This window comes from Equus caballus, chromosome 7, assembly GCF_041296265.1.
Source record: "Equus caballus isolate H_3958 breed thoroughbred chromosome 7, TB-T2T, whole genome shotgun sequence".
NCBI classification, from domain to species: Eukaryota; Metazoa; Chordata; class Mammalia; order Perissodactyla; family Equidae; genus Equus; species Equus caballus.
The window spans coordinates 72,201,648-72,216,826 of NC_091690.1; the positions used below are offsets into that span (position 1 = coordinate 72,201,648).

General features: G+C 37.4%; 1 protein-coding gene across 21 annotated transcripts in view; it reads left to right on the plus strand.

Moving 5' to 3' along the window:
• The window catches only part of C2CD3 (C2 domain containing 3 centriole elongation regulator), a 134,091-nt gene that overhangs the window by 41,054 nt on the left and 77,858 nt on the right, over window positions 1-15,179 (plus strand). For all 21 annotated transcript variants that reach the window (XR_011441052.1, XR_011441053.1, XR_011441054.1 and 18 more), the window contains 7 exons: window positions 132-286; window positions 899-1,108; window positions 2,126-2,238; window positions 6,676-6,794; window positions 8,646-8,768; window positions 11,345-11,839; window positions 14,275-14,426. Coding sequence is in view for 16 of the 21 variants with exons in the window: in XM_023645738.2 (XP_023501506.1) it covers window positions 132-286; window positions 899-1,108; window positions 2,126-2,238; window positions 6,676-6,794; window positions 8,646-8,768; window positions 11,345-11,839; window positions 14,275-14,426 (1,367 nt within the window). In the remaining 5 variants the exon portion in view is untranslated. The remainder of the gene's footprint in view (window positions 1-131; window positions 287-898; window positions 1,109-2,125; window positions 2,239-6,675; window positions 6,795-8,645; window positions 8,769-11,344; window positions 11,840-14,274; window positions 14,427-15,179) is intronic.

The window sequence follows — 15,179 nt, forward strand, 5'->3', positions numbered from 1 at the left end:
TCAGTTATCTCTGTAAGAGAATGATATATGTGCAGAGAAGAATTTGATTACTTTTAGAGAAATGTTTGCATTACCACCATCCCTAAAGCAGTCATCTTTTAGTGCCTCTCATTTGTTTCTTTCTCCCATAGAAATCTGATACCAGCATCAGTGATTTCTTCAGTGAAGATGATGATACTGTCCCTTCTAAAAAAATGAGCCAATCTAAGGCCCTTGTCAGATCTCCTAAGGTTCCAGAGTCAAATGATCAAAAATTGAAGAAGAGGGCAGTGGGCAAGAAAAATAGGTGAGCCTCTCTGTGAATGCTTGTTTACAGGCAAAAGCAGAGGAAGATTATTTCCACAAGATCTCCTAAAGTGAAATGACCTGTGTTTGCCCAATACTATCAGACTGATGAAGTGAGTTACAGTAAGTCATTAAGTATTGTAATCCTTAAAAATGTAATAACATGAAAAGATGGATACAATAAAATTGTTAAGGGAGAAAGCAGAATTCCAGGCTGTATGTGTGCTGTATTACACTTGTATAGAAAATTTGCATAAAGAAAGCAAATGAAGAGGAATATACAAAAGTGACAATAGTAGTTGTGTTAGAGTAGTGTGTAACTGAAGTAAAGTCTGTATCTCTCGTAGAAAACCTGATTCTGTAACATCTGTTTCTAGATTTGTGTGGAGATAAACCTTTAGATTATAAGAATGTCTTTACATTTTTTTAGATTTCTTTCACTGTGGATTAGGGCCAGAATTCTGATGATTAAAACTGTTTCTCAATTCTTGATAACTTGTGAATTAAGATGCTTGCTGCCCTTCCTCTTTCCTCCTCTCGTGTGTGCAAACTGGATTGTTTCCTGCCGGGCCTCTGACTGTGTGCCTCACTGCTCTTTATGAACTTCTTTCAGAAATTTGGTTGAACAACAGATGCTGTCAGAAACTCCAGAAGATGCCCAAGTGATGGCACTAAGTGTGGATAGACTGGCCCTTCTGGGTAGAACACATTCAGTCAGAATCATCGTGGAAACAATGGGAGTTCCTCCAGATAGTCCACAGATGACCCCTGGCAAAAAAAGCTGTCCTGGGAGACCACCTAAGCTGACAACAGCAAAAAAGCGGTATGTGTCTGACATGGAAAAGCTGAATCTGACATTTCTGAAAAGTGTGTCTGATGATAATAAATAAATAATTCTATAATTCTTTATGATTTGTAAAGTGCTTTCATATGCATCATTCAATCAACAAAAATGTATTGAGGGGCTGGCCCCATGGCCAAGTGGTTGAAGTTCTGTGTGCTCTGCTTTGGCTGCCCAGGTTCATGGGATTGGATCCTGGGCATGTACCTACTCCACTCATCAGCCATCCCATGGAGACATCCCACATACAAAAAATAGAGGAAGATTGGCACAGATGTTAGCTCAGAGCTAATCTTCCTCAAACAAAAAAAAAGGAGAGGAAGATTAGCAACAGATATTAGCTCAGGGCGAATCTTCCTCATCAAAAAAAAAAGAAAAACAGTATTGACTTCTTCACAAGGTCCCAAGCGCTATGCTAGGTAAGTGTGAGAATAGAGAAAATTAAGCCACAGACTCTGTTCTTGCATACCTTAGAGTCAGCATGAGAGAGAAACGTTTAAATGGTGACCTGTAATATAGGCTTTAGGGGCCAAAATAGATGTTTAATATTAAAAGTGCTGTGAGAGCACAAGAAAGGGAGCCTTTAATTCTGCCTGACAGGATTGGTAAAAGCTTTGAAGAGGGGAGGTAGGTCCTCTGAGATCCTGAGGTCCTGAAAATAGGACCTTGAAAGATATGTAAGATTTATCAGACAGAACATAGGTTTATTATTTGGTTCGTTTTTTTTTTTTTTTAAAGATTTTTTATTTTTTTCCTTTTTCTCCCCAAAGCCCCCCAGTACATAGTTGTATATTCTTCGTTGTGGCTCCTTCTAGTTGTGGCATGTGGGATACTGCCTCACTGTGGTTTGATGAGCAGTGCCATGTCCGCACCCAGGATTCGAACCAATGAAACACTGGGCCGCCTGCAGCGGAGCGCGCTGACTTAACCACTCGGCCACGGGGCCAGCCCTCTATTATTTGGTTCGTTTTTTAACCACTTTTTTGTTTTGATCCTTAGCACCTTCTTTGTGGAATATCACCTTCCTGTGGGCTTTTCCAAAAGTGGATTGGGAAAGACAGCTTTGATCACTGAGGTTGTTCGACTTGCCTCCAGTAAAATTACAGAAGGAGGTAAGAGAGAAACTGGTTTTCTACTCCTTAGACATTTTGGCTTTCGATGAAGTTTTGAATCTCTAATTACTCATCTGACTTTTATAGTATCATAGAATCTTAGCGGCAGAAAGAATTTTGACGTGAATCTATTTTAATTCCTTTATTTTATAAGTGAGGAAACTGGCCCAGAGGTCCTGTGACTATCCTGATGCAAGACAGCTAGTCAGTAACGTAGCTAAGACTACAACTTAAAACTCTTGATGCTTAGATCATGTTCTTTCCACTATTGCCATTTTTCTTTTCTTCGCTTTTTAAAAACAGCTTTGTCAAGATATAATTCACATACCATACAATTTAATATCTGAAATGTACAATTCAATGTTTTTTAATATATTATAGGGTTGTACAACCATCACCACAATCTAATTTTAGAACGTTTTTATCCCTCCTAAAAGAAATCCCATACTTATAAGCATTCACTCCTCAATTCCCTTTCATCCCTTAGTACTCAGCAACTCTTAATCTACTTTCTGTCTCTATCAATTTTCCCACTCTGGACATTTCATATAAATGGAATCATACAATATGTGATTTTTGTGACTGGCTTCTTTGACTTACCCTAATATTTTCAAGTTTCATTCATGTCATGGTATGTATCAGTACCCCTTCCTTTTTGTGGCTGTATAATATTCCATTGTATGGCTATACATACATTTTATTCATCCACTCATTAGCTGGTGGGCATCTGGGATGTTTCCACTTTTTGGCTATTATGGATAATATTACTATGAACTTTTGTGTACATGTTTTTATATTAACATATGTTTTAATTTCCTTTGGGTATATACCTAACAGTGGAATAGCTGGGTCATATAGTGACTATATGTTTTAACTTTAAAAATTGCTGGACTGTTTTCAACAGCTGCTCCACCATTTAACATTCTTACCATCAGTGTATGAGGGCTCCAGTTCTCCACCTCCTCACCAACACTTGTTATTTTCCATTATTTTTTTATTCTAGCCGTCCTAGTAGGTATGACGTGGTGTCTCATTGTGGTTTTGATTTGCACTTCCCTAATAAGTAATGATATTAAGCATCTTTTGCTTATTGTCCATTTGTGTATCTGTTTTGGACAAATGTCTGTTTGAATTCTTTTTCTGTTTTAAAATTTGTATTATTGGGTTGTGAGAGTTCCTTGTATATTCTAGATACAAGACTCTTATTGGTTATGTGATTTGCGAATATTTTCTCCCATTGAATGGCTTGTCCTTTCACTTTCTAAATGGTATAATTTATAGCAGAAAGGTTTTTGATTTTGATGTAGTCCTGTTTATCTATTTTTTCTTTTGTTGCTTGTGCTTTTGGTGTTGTCTTTTTTCTATCTTGTTTTAAATATTTCTAATACAAAACAAGCAAAACGGTAGTATAATAAACGTTTATGTTCCTGTCATGCAAAATTATAGCTACTTTTCTAACAGATTTTGAGAATATTTTTGCCTTAGTTTTCCAGTTTGATCCATGAACAGTTCATCATTGTTGAGTTTCTTTCTCTGGGAAGTAGTTTGAGAAGTAAAAGATAAGGTCCTAACTCTCCTATACGTTCAAGTAACTTTCTTTTATGCAGCATAGTAACATTGGGTTTTAAATTTTTCATTTTGCTTTCTTTTGTTTATTTGGTTTTTGAACCAAATATAATCCATTCATGTAGTTCAAAATTTCACAGTCCCATCTTTGTAGGCAAATAATGTTGTAAGTTTCTGTTGTATCCTTCCTGATATTTTATGCACATATAAGCAAATATGTATTTTCTTTTTTGCCCTACCCTCATTTTAATCCAAGTATTAATGTACCATATACACTGTTGTACATCTTTCCTTTAACGTTATATCTTAGGAATTTTTCATATCAGGACATAAAGAACTTCGTCAGTCCTTTATGACTGCATAATAGTCCATCAAATGGATAGGCCATAATTTAAACCCTATATTGATCAGTAGTTAAGTCATTTTCAGTATTTTGCTGTTAAAACAGTGCTTCAGTGAATAATCTTGTACATACATCATTTCTCACTTGATGTGAGTATATCCAGCACAAACATTAAAAATAAATAGTTATTTACCCTTAAAAACAGCACCTAAAGTAATTTAATGTACTCTTACTAGACAACATTGTTTCACTTTCCCCATCACCTGAAGAAGAATTAGGGGGTTTAAAAGTTTTCATGTTTACTTCCTGGCTGTATGGTTAAATTATCAGTAGCAACAGAAACTGCTCCTGAAGTTTGTTCAGAGCGTTCAAGAATGTGTAATTGATTCTGTTGGCTGAAGTAAGTATGTTTGAGGAACTTTAATGTGATTAAACTGTTTTTCTCAAAGTCCGTATGCAAAGAAAAACGTTGGATTCTTTTGTCAGGTCTTCCCCTTCTACCAATGTGACATTTGATGAGTTTCTTAAAACTTCTCTAAGTCCCAGTTTCCCCATTGTAAAATTGAGATACAGCAAGGACACAGTTCTGATATGCTCAAGTTTCAGTTAACAAAGTACCTACAAAACAAGGACTGCCTTTATTACTCGGGGATTAATGGACAGTCAAATGGGATAATAAATGTAAAGGCATAAAACTCTGAAATAGTATGTAACTAATAGTAGCTCACATTTATTGGGCACTAAATTATGTGCCAAGAACTCTACTTAGTGTTTTGCATATATTAATCACTTAATCCTTAAATTAAAAAACACCACCTATACAGATGAGGAAAGAGGAGACTGAGGCATAAATCGGTTAAGTAGTTTATCTAAGATAACACAACTGGCTTATGATAGAACTAGAATTTGAACCTAGAACTGTTTTGATTAAGTCCTGTGCTCTTAATCTGTATTGCTTCTCATGCATTATTATTATTGTTTGCAATGGTGGTTGAGTTCTCCTCATGTTTTCTGAGAAAAAGATCGTATGGGAAGTGTGGAATAAGCATCAAGCCAGGAATTGGAAGACAATTGTAGTTCTGATTATACCACACACTAATTGTGTGACCTTAGACAAAATCACTTTTCACTGTGGGCCTCTTTTAACAATAATATGGATTGGACTAGGTATTTTCAGAATCCCTTCTAACTCTTAAAAAAAATCTTCTCTGAAACATTGTTAGCAATTTATTTACATTAATTTCTTCTTCCATTTTTGCCTTTACTCGTGTTGAGTGGGAAAAAAAAAAAAGAATGAACTTAAGAAATAGATTTATGTGAGAAATATGGTAATGTACTTCAAAAATGTTCCTAGGTGGAGAGGAGAAATCTGAGTGGCACGAGATTGACATAGAGTTCTGTTTGTACATAAAGGATTTTATAGTGTCCAAAGTGCTTTTTCATCTGTTACTTCTGTTGATCCTCTCTGCACACCAATGAGGTGTAGGTGTTGTCATATATCCCTTCCCTTGGCAGGATAAGCAGATATACTAGTGGGTGTGGGCGTCCTGGGTCCAGACCTTTTGTTCACAGTTCCCTGTGTAGATCTAGATAGCAAGACCCACATCCTGTCCATGAGTAGGGAGAGAAATAAACACAGTCAAGAATTAAGATGGCAAAGATGAATAGATCAGTAGGTCAAAATGGGTAGTTTGAATGAATACCAGAGATAGTGGATTCTCTCTAACCGGGCCTTTTGTGAGCATTCTTCAGATCCGTATTAAGGGTCTAGAAGTAAATCAACTGGAAGATCACTTTACAGGTGATAAATTGTGGCTGAAGTAGTCACTGGTAAGTAACAGAACTTACTCATATCAAAGGATTCTAGTCTCAAATTCCTTCATTTTTTTTTACTTGTTAAAGCTTCATAGCAGTGAGCACAGACTCAAATACTACCATGACTTTATCCCATTTACACTTGTTATTACAGCAGAAACCTCTTCCTTTCTATCCAAGAGAGAGACTTTACCCCGCCTGAGACTGCTAACATCAGCGCCTGGAACCTTGTCTGAGTGTGACAGTAGGAGTCCCCTAGTCTTCAGCCAGAAGATAAACTCATTTTCATTATTATGTTTTTTCATTCAGTTCTTGTCTTCATTTATCCTTCATTGTCCCAGCCTCCTCCTTTTATTACACTACGTACCTACCAACTTGTCTTTTAAAAACAGTAAGTCATATTACCCTACCCCCAGTGATGTGTATGGTATGTCTTTTTACACATCCTGTGCTCATATACTTGACGTTCATTTCTCATACGAAAGCACAGCAACATAGCACTCCTTATCTTCCCCATACTATACCCAGGTTTTCTCTTTGTCTTTGCTCCTTCAGTCCTACAACCCTAACACTTTTGTGACTTACATTGACTAGATTCCTGAGAGAGATTCTAGTTAGATTTGAAAGGGAGGTGGGTGGTGTCAAGGCATGGATGGATGATGGCTCTAGTTGGGTGGCATAACATGTGCTTATACGTCTGGTTCTCCTTACAGTGGTAAAATTCCAGCAGAGATTTGTGTTTCCGGTACAGTTTGGTGGCCCAATGATAGAACACTGGTGGAATTCCAACCTCGCTTTCCAAATTTACACAAAGAAAACCCCACAGAAAAAGGTAATTCAGGAGAGTTTTGACCCTTGTCTTACCATTTATACCAGGGATTTGGAGCATACTTAAAAAAATTAAAACTAGGAATTTCTCCAGACTTAACAATAATGTTTATGATTATTATTTTTAATCTCTGTTTGCTGTTTGTTATAGACCAGATATTATGCTAAAGGCTCTACACAAACACATTATCAAATTTAATCATTAAAACAACTCTGTGAATTAAGTATATTATCTTCATTTTACAGATGAAAAAACTGAGATTCAGTGAAGTAACTTGTATAAGGTCACCGAAGCCAATAAAAGACAAAGCCAGGACTCCATGCCAAGTCTTTTGACTTTAGATTCTAAGTTTCTAACCTCTCTGCTGTGGTCCCTATTATGGAGAATTGACTGTTTGGACTGATGTAGGCTATTATCCTTAATTTGAGACTGCTTCCTTTTTTCAGGCAGAATACATAAGGTATCCAGCCCATGTCCAAACAAATATAATGTGGGTAGCGGTTTTGATCAGCTTATTCCAAATTTATAGAATTCACTTGCAACTGGTACAACAGAAATGAATAAATTATGTCCTGAGCAGTTTTTACTTCCTTCAGTAAAAGACTAGCTTTTATAATCTTTGACCTCCTCTTTGGTATGGATAGCGTGAGGAATGCATCTTGTTTGTTTTTTCAGAGGATATAAATAATACAAGTTCTTTTTGGAAAATATAGCAAAATTAGGAAGAGGAGGAAAAACACATAATTCAGCAACCTCAAGACATCCTTTATAAACATTTCAGTATATTTACATTGAATCACCTGTTTAATGGCTTTTGTTCTAATAATAAAAGAATTGTACATATTTTTTATGGAAAACTTAAAAAATATTTTTAAAAAGCAAAAATTACCTATAATCCCATCCCCAAGAAGTAACTATTATTAATATTTATATGTATCTCCTTTATCTTTTTCAAATGAATACAATATATTATATACATAAATCTTTGACGGTATTAGGGTAATTTTATAGGAAATTTTTATCCTGCTTTTTTTTAAACTTAACATTGTCTTGAGGGTTTTTATTCTTTTTTTCAAAAATATATATTTAATCTTTTATAAATATTTGACGGTTTACTATACATATAATTTAATACTCTATTTTTACCAAACATTTTAACAAATATTGTTCATATTATTTCAAACTTTTAGTAAATATCATTTTAGTGGCTACATATTATTCCATTGTAGGAATGTGCTATAATTAATAATTCCTGATTATTGAACATCTAGTTATTTCTTATTAACTTTTGCAATATACATTTTATGTGTTGTTTATTGTTTCTTTTGTATAAATTTCCAGAAGTGAAATTACTAGGCCAAAGAGTATGAATATTTAAAGCTTTTTATATTCTTTGCCAAATTTCTTGTCCAAAAGTATGTTGCCAGTTTATATTCCCAACTTCAGGCATAGGACAGCCTCTGTTTTGTGATAACCTTGATGTATCATGTATATTGTTTTGTAATTTTCCTAGCTTTAATGGCAAAAATTTGTATCGTCTTAGTTTCATTTTTTATTTTTAAGAGTGAAGTTGAAAATTTTTCGTAAGGAACTAACTTTAAACACAGAAAAAGATAATCTTCCAACTTCTTTGTGACTTATGACACCCTCTGTAATCTTCCAGGGAGAAGATTGGAAGCCAAAATATGGCAGAATATGGGTTTCCACTTAGAGTTGTCTCAGTCAAATAATTCAGCTATTTACTTCATAAAGCATGGGTTCCTTTATAAGCTGTCGTATGTTGTCACTTCAGTTGAAGTCCCCTGTGGCTCCTCTTTAATTTAACCTAAACTTTTTATTTCCTTCTTCTCTCAGCCAGAAGTCGTTGGATCTGCATCATTGCCTTTGAGAGCTGTCATTCAGTCTGAGCTGCTTTCTTTCAGTGACCAGCTTCCAGTGCAACAGGAAGGTGGTCAGACTCCACTTGGCCCCCTCAAGGTATGTAGATATACATTTAAGGAGTCAAGTATTTACAGAGCATGTGTTACTGGCTGGCCCTGACAATACAGCAGTGAACAAGAAGATCAGGGTGTCTGCTCTTGCAGCTTATCTTAAGGAAATAAACGGTTAGGGCAGCAGAAGTGCTGTGAAGGAAATAAACGGTATGGTATAATAGTGAAGACGTGGGAGGAAGCAGGAGATAGTGGTCAGGGAAGGTCTCTCTAAGGGGGTGACATTTAAGGAGAGATTTGAAGAATGAGAGGAAGAGGCTGCCAGGTAAAAGGCACAGGGAAGATCATTCCAGGGAAAAGGAATAACACATGTAAAGGCCCTGAAGTGGGAATGGGCTTGGTGTTTTTCAAGGGACAGAATGTTGCCACAAGATAGTGAGCCAAAAGGGAGAGTGGTAGAAAGTAAGATTGGCTAGGCAGACAGGAGCCGTATCATGTAGGCCAGAATAAAGTGTTTAGATATTACACTAAGAGCCAAGAAAGAACATTGAAGCATGGGAGTGACAGCTGATTTACATTTTAGAAGATTTCCGTGTGAAGAGATTGTAGGGATAAAAGGGAAAATAGGGAGGCTGTTGCATTAATCCAGAAAGGAGATGATTGATGACTTGGACTTGAATAGTGGCAGTGAACAAGGAGAGATGTGACTGAGTTTGTGCCTAGTGGAATGAATTCTGATGTGTAATTCATTGGAGAGAGGGTTCTTTCCTTGTGTTCAGAAGCATCACAATTTCTTAAGTGGCAGAATTTGAATGTGTGGCTTCAGTATAGCTTTGTTGTATTGTCCTGGTGAGCTTTTAAAATCACAGCCATGCTGAAAACATTTCCATGGCTCCTCATCACCTAAAGGATAAAAATACAGGGCTCACTGTGTGACCCCAGCCCACCACCGCAGCCTTCTCCCTTGCAGTTTCCCTATCGGTAGCCTTGTCAAGCTGTATAAAGAATCGCTAAGGTATCATGCTGGTTTATGCCTCCATGCTTTTATTCTTGATTTTCGTGCTGTTTCCTCTTCTTGCAAGCCCTCTCTGCCCTCTTCATCATCTACTTAGTAATAACTACCATTTAGTTTTAAAAAAGACTTGTGCGGGAGTAATAAATAGACTCGATGAGCTAGGAATTATTCTACCCTGGCTCTGTTGAGAAAAGTACTGTTCTAGATAGTTTGCTGTCTGTATTCAATAGAGCAGAAGAACTTTGCTGTGGGTTTTAAATAAAAAGAACAGCAAGTCCCCTTTCTCTCTAATAATTCAGTCTAAAATAGTGACCACTTTGATTCTTCATCATTTATCCTGCATCCTTTTTTACTTTTTAACATTTTTAACATTTTAAAAATAATTTCAAACTTAGAGAAAAATTGAAAAAATACTACAAAGAACTCCCACACCCTTTACCTAAACTCACCAATTATTAACATTTGTCACATTTGTTTTACAGTTGTCTGTCTACCTCTTCTCTGTCTCTTTCTTCTGGCTCCCTCTCCTGCCCGCCCCAACACAGAATTTTTTTCTGAACTAATTGAGAATATGTTACAGACATCATGCCTCTTTCCCCCTAAATTCTTGGTGTATTTCCTAGGAAGAAAGACAGTATCATACATAAATAACACTTTACAGTTATAAAAATCAATTTAACAGTGACACTACGTTCTAACTATAGTCTATACTCAAATTTCTCCAATTGTGACAATACTTCCCTTGGTAGCAGTTTTTTTCCAGTCTAGAATCATCCTGTGCATTTTACTGTCATCTCTCTCTAATCTCCTTTAGTCTGAAACAGTTCTACAGCCCTTCTTTGTACTTTGATATTTTTGAAAAGTATGTCTAGTTATTTTGTAGAATATCCTCCACTGGGGTTTACCTGAATCACTTATTACTATGATGATTGAAAGATGATGATTTTCTAACTCCACAATTAACTCCATCATTCCCTGTGCATTTGTTAATTGGTATTCTACTATATGGAAGAGTTGTCCCTTCTCCCATGTTTATTTGTATTGGTACAGGCTCATGGATTCTTACATTATTCACTAGGTTATAATCCATTACTGTTATTCATTTTGATGCTAAAATTGCCCCAGATTTGGCCAGTGGGAGCCCCTTCAACTGGATTCTGTGTCCTTTCAATATGTCTCTATCCTTTTCTGAGCACGTCCTTCTTTTCTGGCACAAGGTGATGTTCCAGGCTCATCTTGTGCACACATGTGCTGCATAATGATATTTCAGTCAATGATGGATTGCATATACAACAGTGCTCCCATAAGATTGGTACCATATAGCCTAGGTGTGTAGTAGGCTATACCATCTAGATTAATGATGCATCTCTCAGAACATATCCCCATTGTTAAGCAATGCACAACTGTATTATTAATAAATTATCTGCGTAGCTTTCCTTAATCCTGGTAAAGTAATGTATGTGCAGTCTATTAGCATACTTAGTGTTGTGGTATTTGAGATTGAGTTAACTTATTTCCTAACAATCCAGTGCTGCTTCTAACTCCTAAATTCTGATTCTGATTCTAGAAGATATTCCTACTAACTCTCTTCCTTTTGTGTTCTGTAGGTAACTGTGGAGCTTGTTATAGATAACAAGGATTTCACTGGTGTTACTACGAAGTTAAGTAGCAGCACCCAACGTACTCCACTTTGTGCTTTTACAAGTCCAGATAAGACTCTGTCAGAACCTAGCCAACATGTTACCTGTACCAAAAACCCACAGAACCTAAATCAAGTTCATGAAGAAGCGGCAAAGAAAGCACAGAATTTGGTATTCCCCAACCCAAAGTCACCAAGCTCTGTTGCGCCAAATCCTTCAACCTTCATGGCTGTGCCAGCCTCTCATAATTTAGTGAGTCAGACAAATGGGTCCACAAAAGAGAGTGCTTTGCTGTTGCATGTGCTGTTGATGGTGCCAGATGGGAAAGATTTCATTACTGGAGAATCTGAGAAACAACCACCATGCAATGTTTATTTAAATTGCAAACTCTTCAGCACAGAGGAAGTCACCAGATCTGTCATCGCATGGGGCACAACACAACCAGTCTTTAACTTTTCTCAGGTAACTTTGTACATGTCTTAACATTCCATATCCATTAGGGTTGTACAGGCGTGGGAAACAAGAATGTTTCCCAAGTCATAATCCCATTGTAAAAGAATCTATAATGTTCAGACTGGGAGGGACCTTTGTAATTTTCTGGTGTACAGATCCAATTCCGGTATTGGATGGGAAGAGGAAAAGACATTGCCAAAATTTTAGAACTTTTTTCTTTCTTTCTTTCTGTTCTAACTTGGTTGATATGGTTCACTGCTATTTCTTTTGCCTGAATTCTGAGTTCTGTTCCTTTCTGCTTCCTCTGAAACTTTGATCAGTTAAACTTCCCCCTTTCTTTTCTGTTTCTCCAATCTCTCATTTATTTTTTAATTTATTTTTCCTCACTCTCATTTGTTCCTCCACTTATTTCAGTACTCACCTGATTTCTCTGTAGAAGTTGATGCTATTGCTTAAATTCTTTCCTTTCTTGATTTTTTAAACTCTGTTCTCTTATTTTCTTCCTGACTCAACAGCTGTTCTTTTTCGGTCGTTGGGCCAGTAGGAAAACTAAGAAAAGAATGGTGACCCCAGCACTTCTCCCTTTCTCTTAGCTTTAATTATCAGTGCTCCTTCTCAGTACTCTATAGTTTTGGCACTCTTCCAAACCAACCCTCTTTTCCCGGTAGCCACCACATCTATCCTCATAACTTCAGCTACTGTTTGTATGAAGATAGCTTCCAAACCCACACTTCTATGTAGGCCAGACATTTCCCTCTAGTTTCAGATCTCTACATCTAACTACCTGCTGGTCTTCACCACCTGGATGTCTCAAAAGCACTTTCCACTTGGCACCTAACACATCACCTGGCATATTGTTAGGTATTCAATAAAGATGTGTGAATGAAAGGACTTCAAATGTGTCCAAATCTGAATTTATTATTCCTTCCAAACCTGTTTCCCCCTCCTCATTTCTGCCCTAATTCATATTATAGTTTACTCAGAAACCCAAGCATAACCTAAAAGTTGTCCTTGACTCTTTCTTACATAATTATTCACCAAGTTCAATAAATGCCATAAACTTAATTGTCTCTGGAATAAATCCTCTTACCGCTACTCCATTGCCAGTGCTTTCATTCAGGCCCTCACTCTCATTCCAAATAGCCTTTGGACTGACCTACCTGCTTCTGGCCTCTCCCTTCACTCCTTCCTCTGTGTTCCAACAGGGATGATCTTTCTAAAACGCCAGCCTAAATATTTTACTCCCCTGCTTAAAACCTTTCAGTGATTTCCCATAGCCTTTAGGACAAAGTCTAAATACTTAGTTTGGACTACAAGACCCTTTAGTAACTGTCCATACTTCTCCAGTCTCGACTCCTGCCACTCTTCCCTTCACACTAGATAGTCCAGCTGTAGTCGGCTACTTGCAGCTTCCTGAATATTCCCTTTTCCTACCTCTGTGTCTTTACATGTGCTATTCTTTCTGCCTTGAATTTCCTCTTAGCCTTCATGACTCCTATCAGGCAGAGCTTAAGATTTAGGGTTACTTTCTCCTGGAAGCTCTCTCTGAATCTCCCTATTTGTAGGTCAGGTTGCTGTGTTTTACTTTTTTTTTGGTTTCAGGGAACAGAAGTGTGCTCAAGGTACTTTATGCAATTGGAGTTTCTTAGATGAATACAAAAGTAGCTGTGCTCCGGTTCTCTGCGCTTCTGGTGTCTTCCTCTTGTCATGCCTACATCATTTCTGGTTTCACCCTTTTTGCCTCTCGTTTTTTCTATTGGGGCATATCTCTCCTCTCCTGTTGTATTACAGCCAAAGTTCCTTCAAGTTGGTGGGCCTCGACTCTGCCATTAATTTAACTGACTCTGGTTTTCTTTGTGAGTTCTCTTTTCTCTTTCAACTACCAGCTGGCTGGCCAATTCTAGACTAATTTTACACTGAAAATCCAGATAAACAATTGGCCTTACTATTTATCAAGACACGTGTTGGGCAGTGATTTTTGCATTAGGCCATATTACCCAACCAGTGGATTGGCTGCCCTGTGATTAGGTGCTCAATCCTTGTCTATTCAGTAGCCATCTTTGTTTCAAAAACATCTATTTCTCAGCAGGGGTTTACAAATGGGTCAGTTTGCCTTAGAAAGGGTTAGATGAGCTTGGCAGGTACCATATTTGACATGTCTTACAACCTTCTCTGTGTCCTCAAAGCCCCGTCTTATATAAGCTTTGTCATCAGAGAACTCATACCATTTTGTCTTTGGCCTTTGTATGTTCGTCTCTAACACCAGACTGTGGCTTCAGACTGAGGATACAGAGTGGGTTTTATTTTAATGCCTTCAGCTCCTAGCACTGTGTGTGGCACACAGTAAGTGGGCTTTCAGGAAACAGTTGTTGAATAAAAGTGTAAATTAATTTATCTCAGGTGTGGGTTTTTGTTTTCTTTTGTTTGGTTGTTCCTCTCCCCAGGTGATTCCTGTCTCTCTGTCTTCCAAATACCTGGAAAGGCTTAAGAACAACGTGATGGTAATTGAAACTTGGAACAAGGTGCGGAGCCCAGGACAGGACAAGCTGCTCGGGCTGGTGAAACTCCCCCTCCATCAGTTTTACATGTCATTCAAGTAAATAGGATCTTTTGGAGTATTCTTTATTTTATATCTTTAACTTTGTATGGACTGAAAAGGAATTCTTTTGGTTTGCAAACATGACTAGCCCCAAACTTCCTTGGAGGACTTTTCTCAATTTCACCACAGTGGCTCCTCTTCCTCTTATGTTAAAGCGATCTTACAGACACTGGTTACCATGGTTCAGGCCTTATGCTAAGAACCTTACATATATCAAGTCATTTAATCCTCACAACAGTCCTCTGAGGCAGGTAACTTTTACTTCCCTGTTTCACAGATGAGCCAACAGAGGCACAGAGAAGTTAAATAACTTGTCATATCTATCGTAACTAGTAGAATCAGAGTTAGAACCCAGGGAGCCTGGCTCTAGGGTCCACTCTCCTCATCAAGAAGCTCTACTGCCAAAGGTTGTCACCTCATAAAACTAATGGTTTACCTCTTTGTCCCAAAGCATTAGTGTTGTTCACATCAACTGTTTGCAAGATTTCTGTACTGAGTGTTATCTTTTAGGCCTTCAGATTTGATTCCTGTACCTCCCTTATCACTACCCAACACCTAGATGGGGTATTGATTTACCTGAAGGTTAGTTCTACCCTCAGGACAGACTGTTCATTTTTCATTTTGATTCAAGGTGCTGATTTTTAATTATTTTAGCCCTGACTTCTTTCCTAACAGCCTTCTCATGGTTCTGTGTTTTAAATGCTATGTTTTACATTTTGCAAAGAGCACTTTTGTGGGCGCTATCTAATG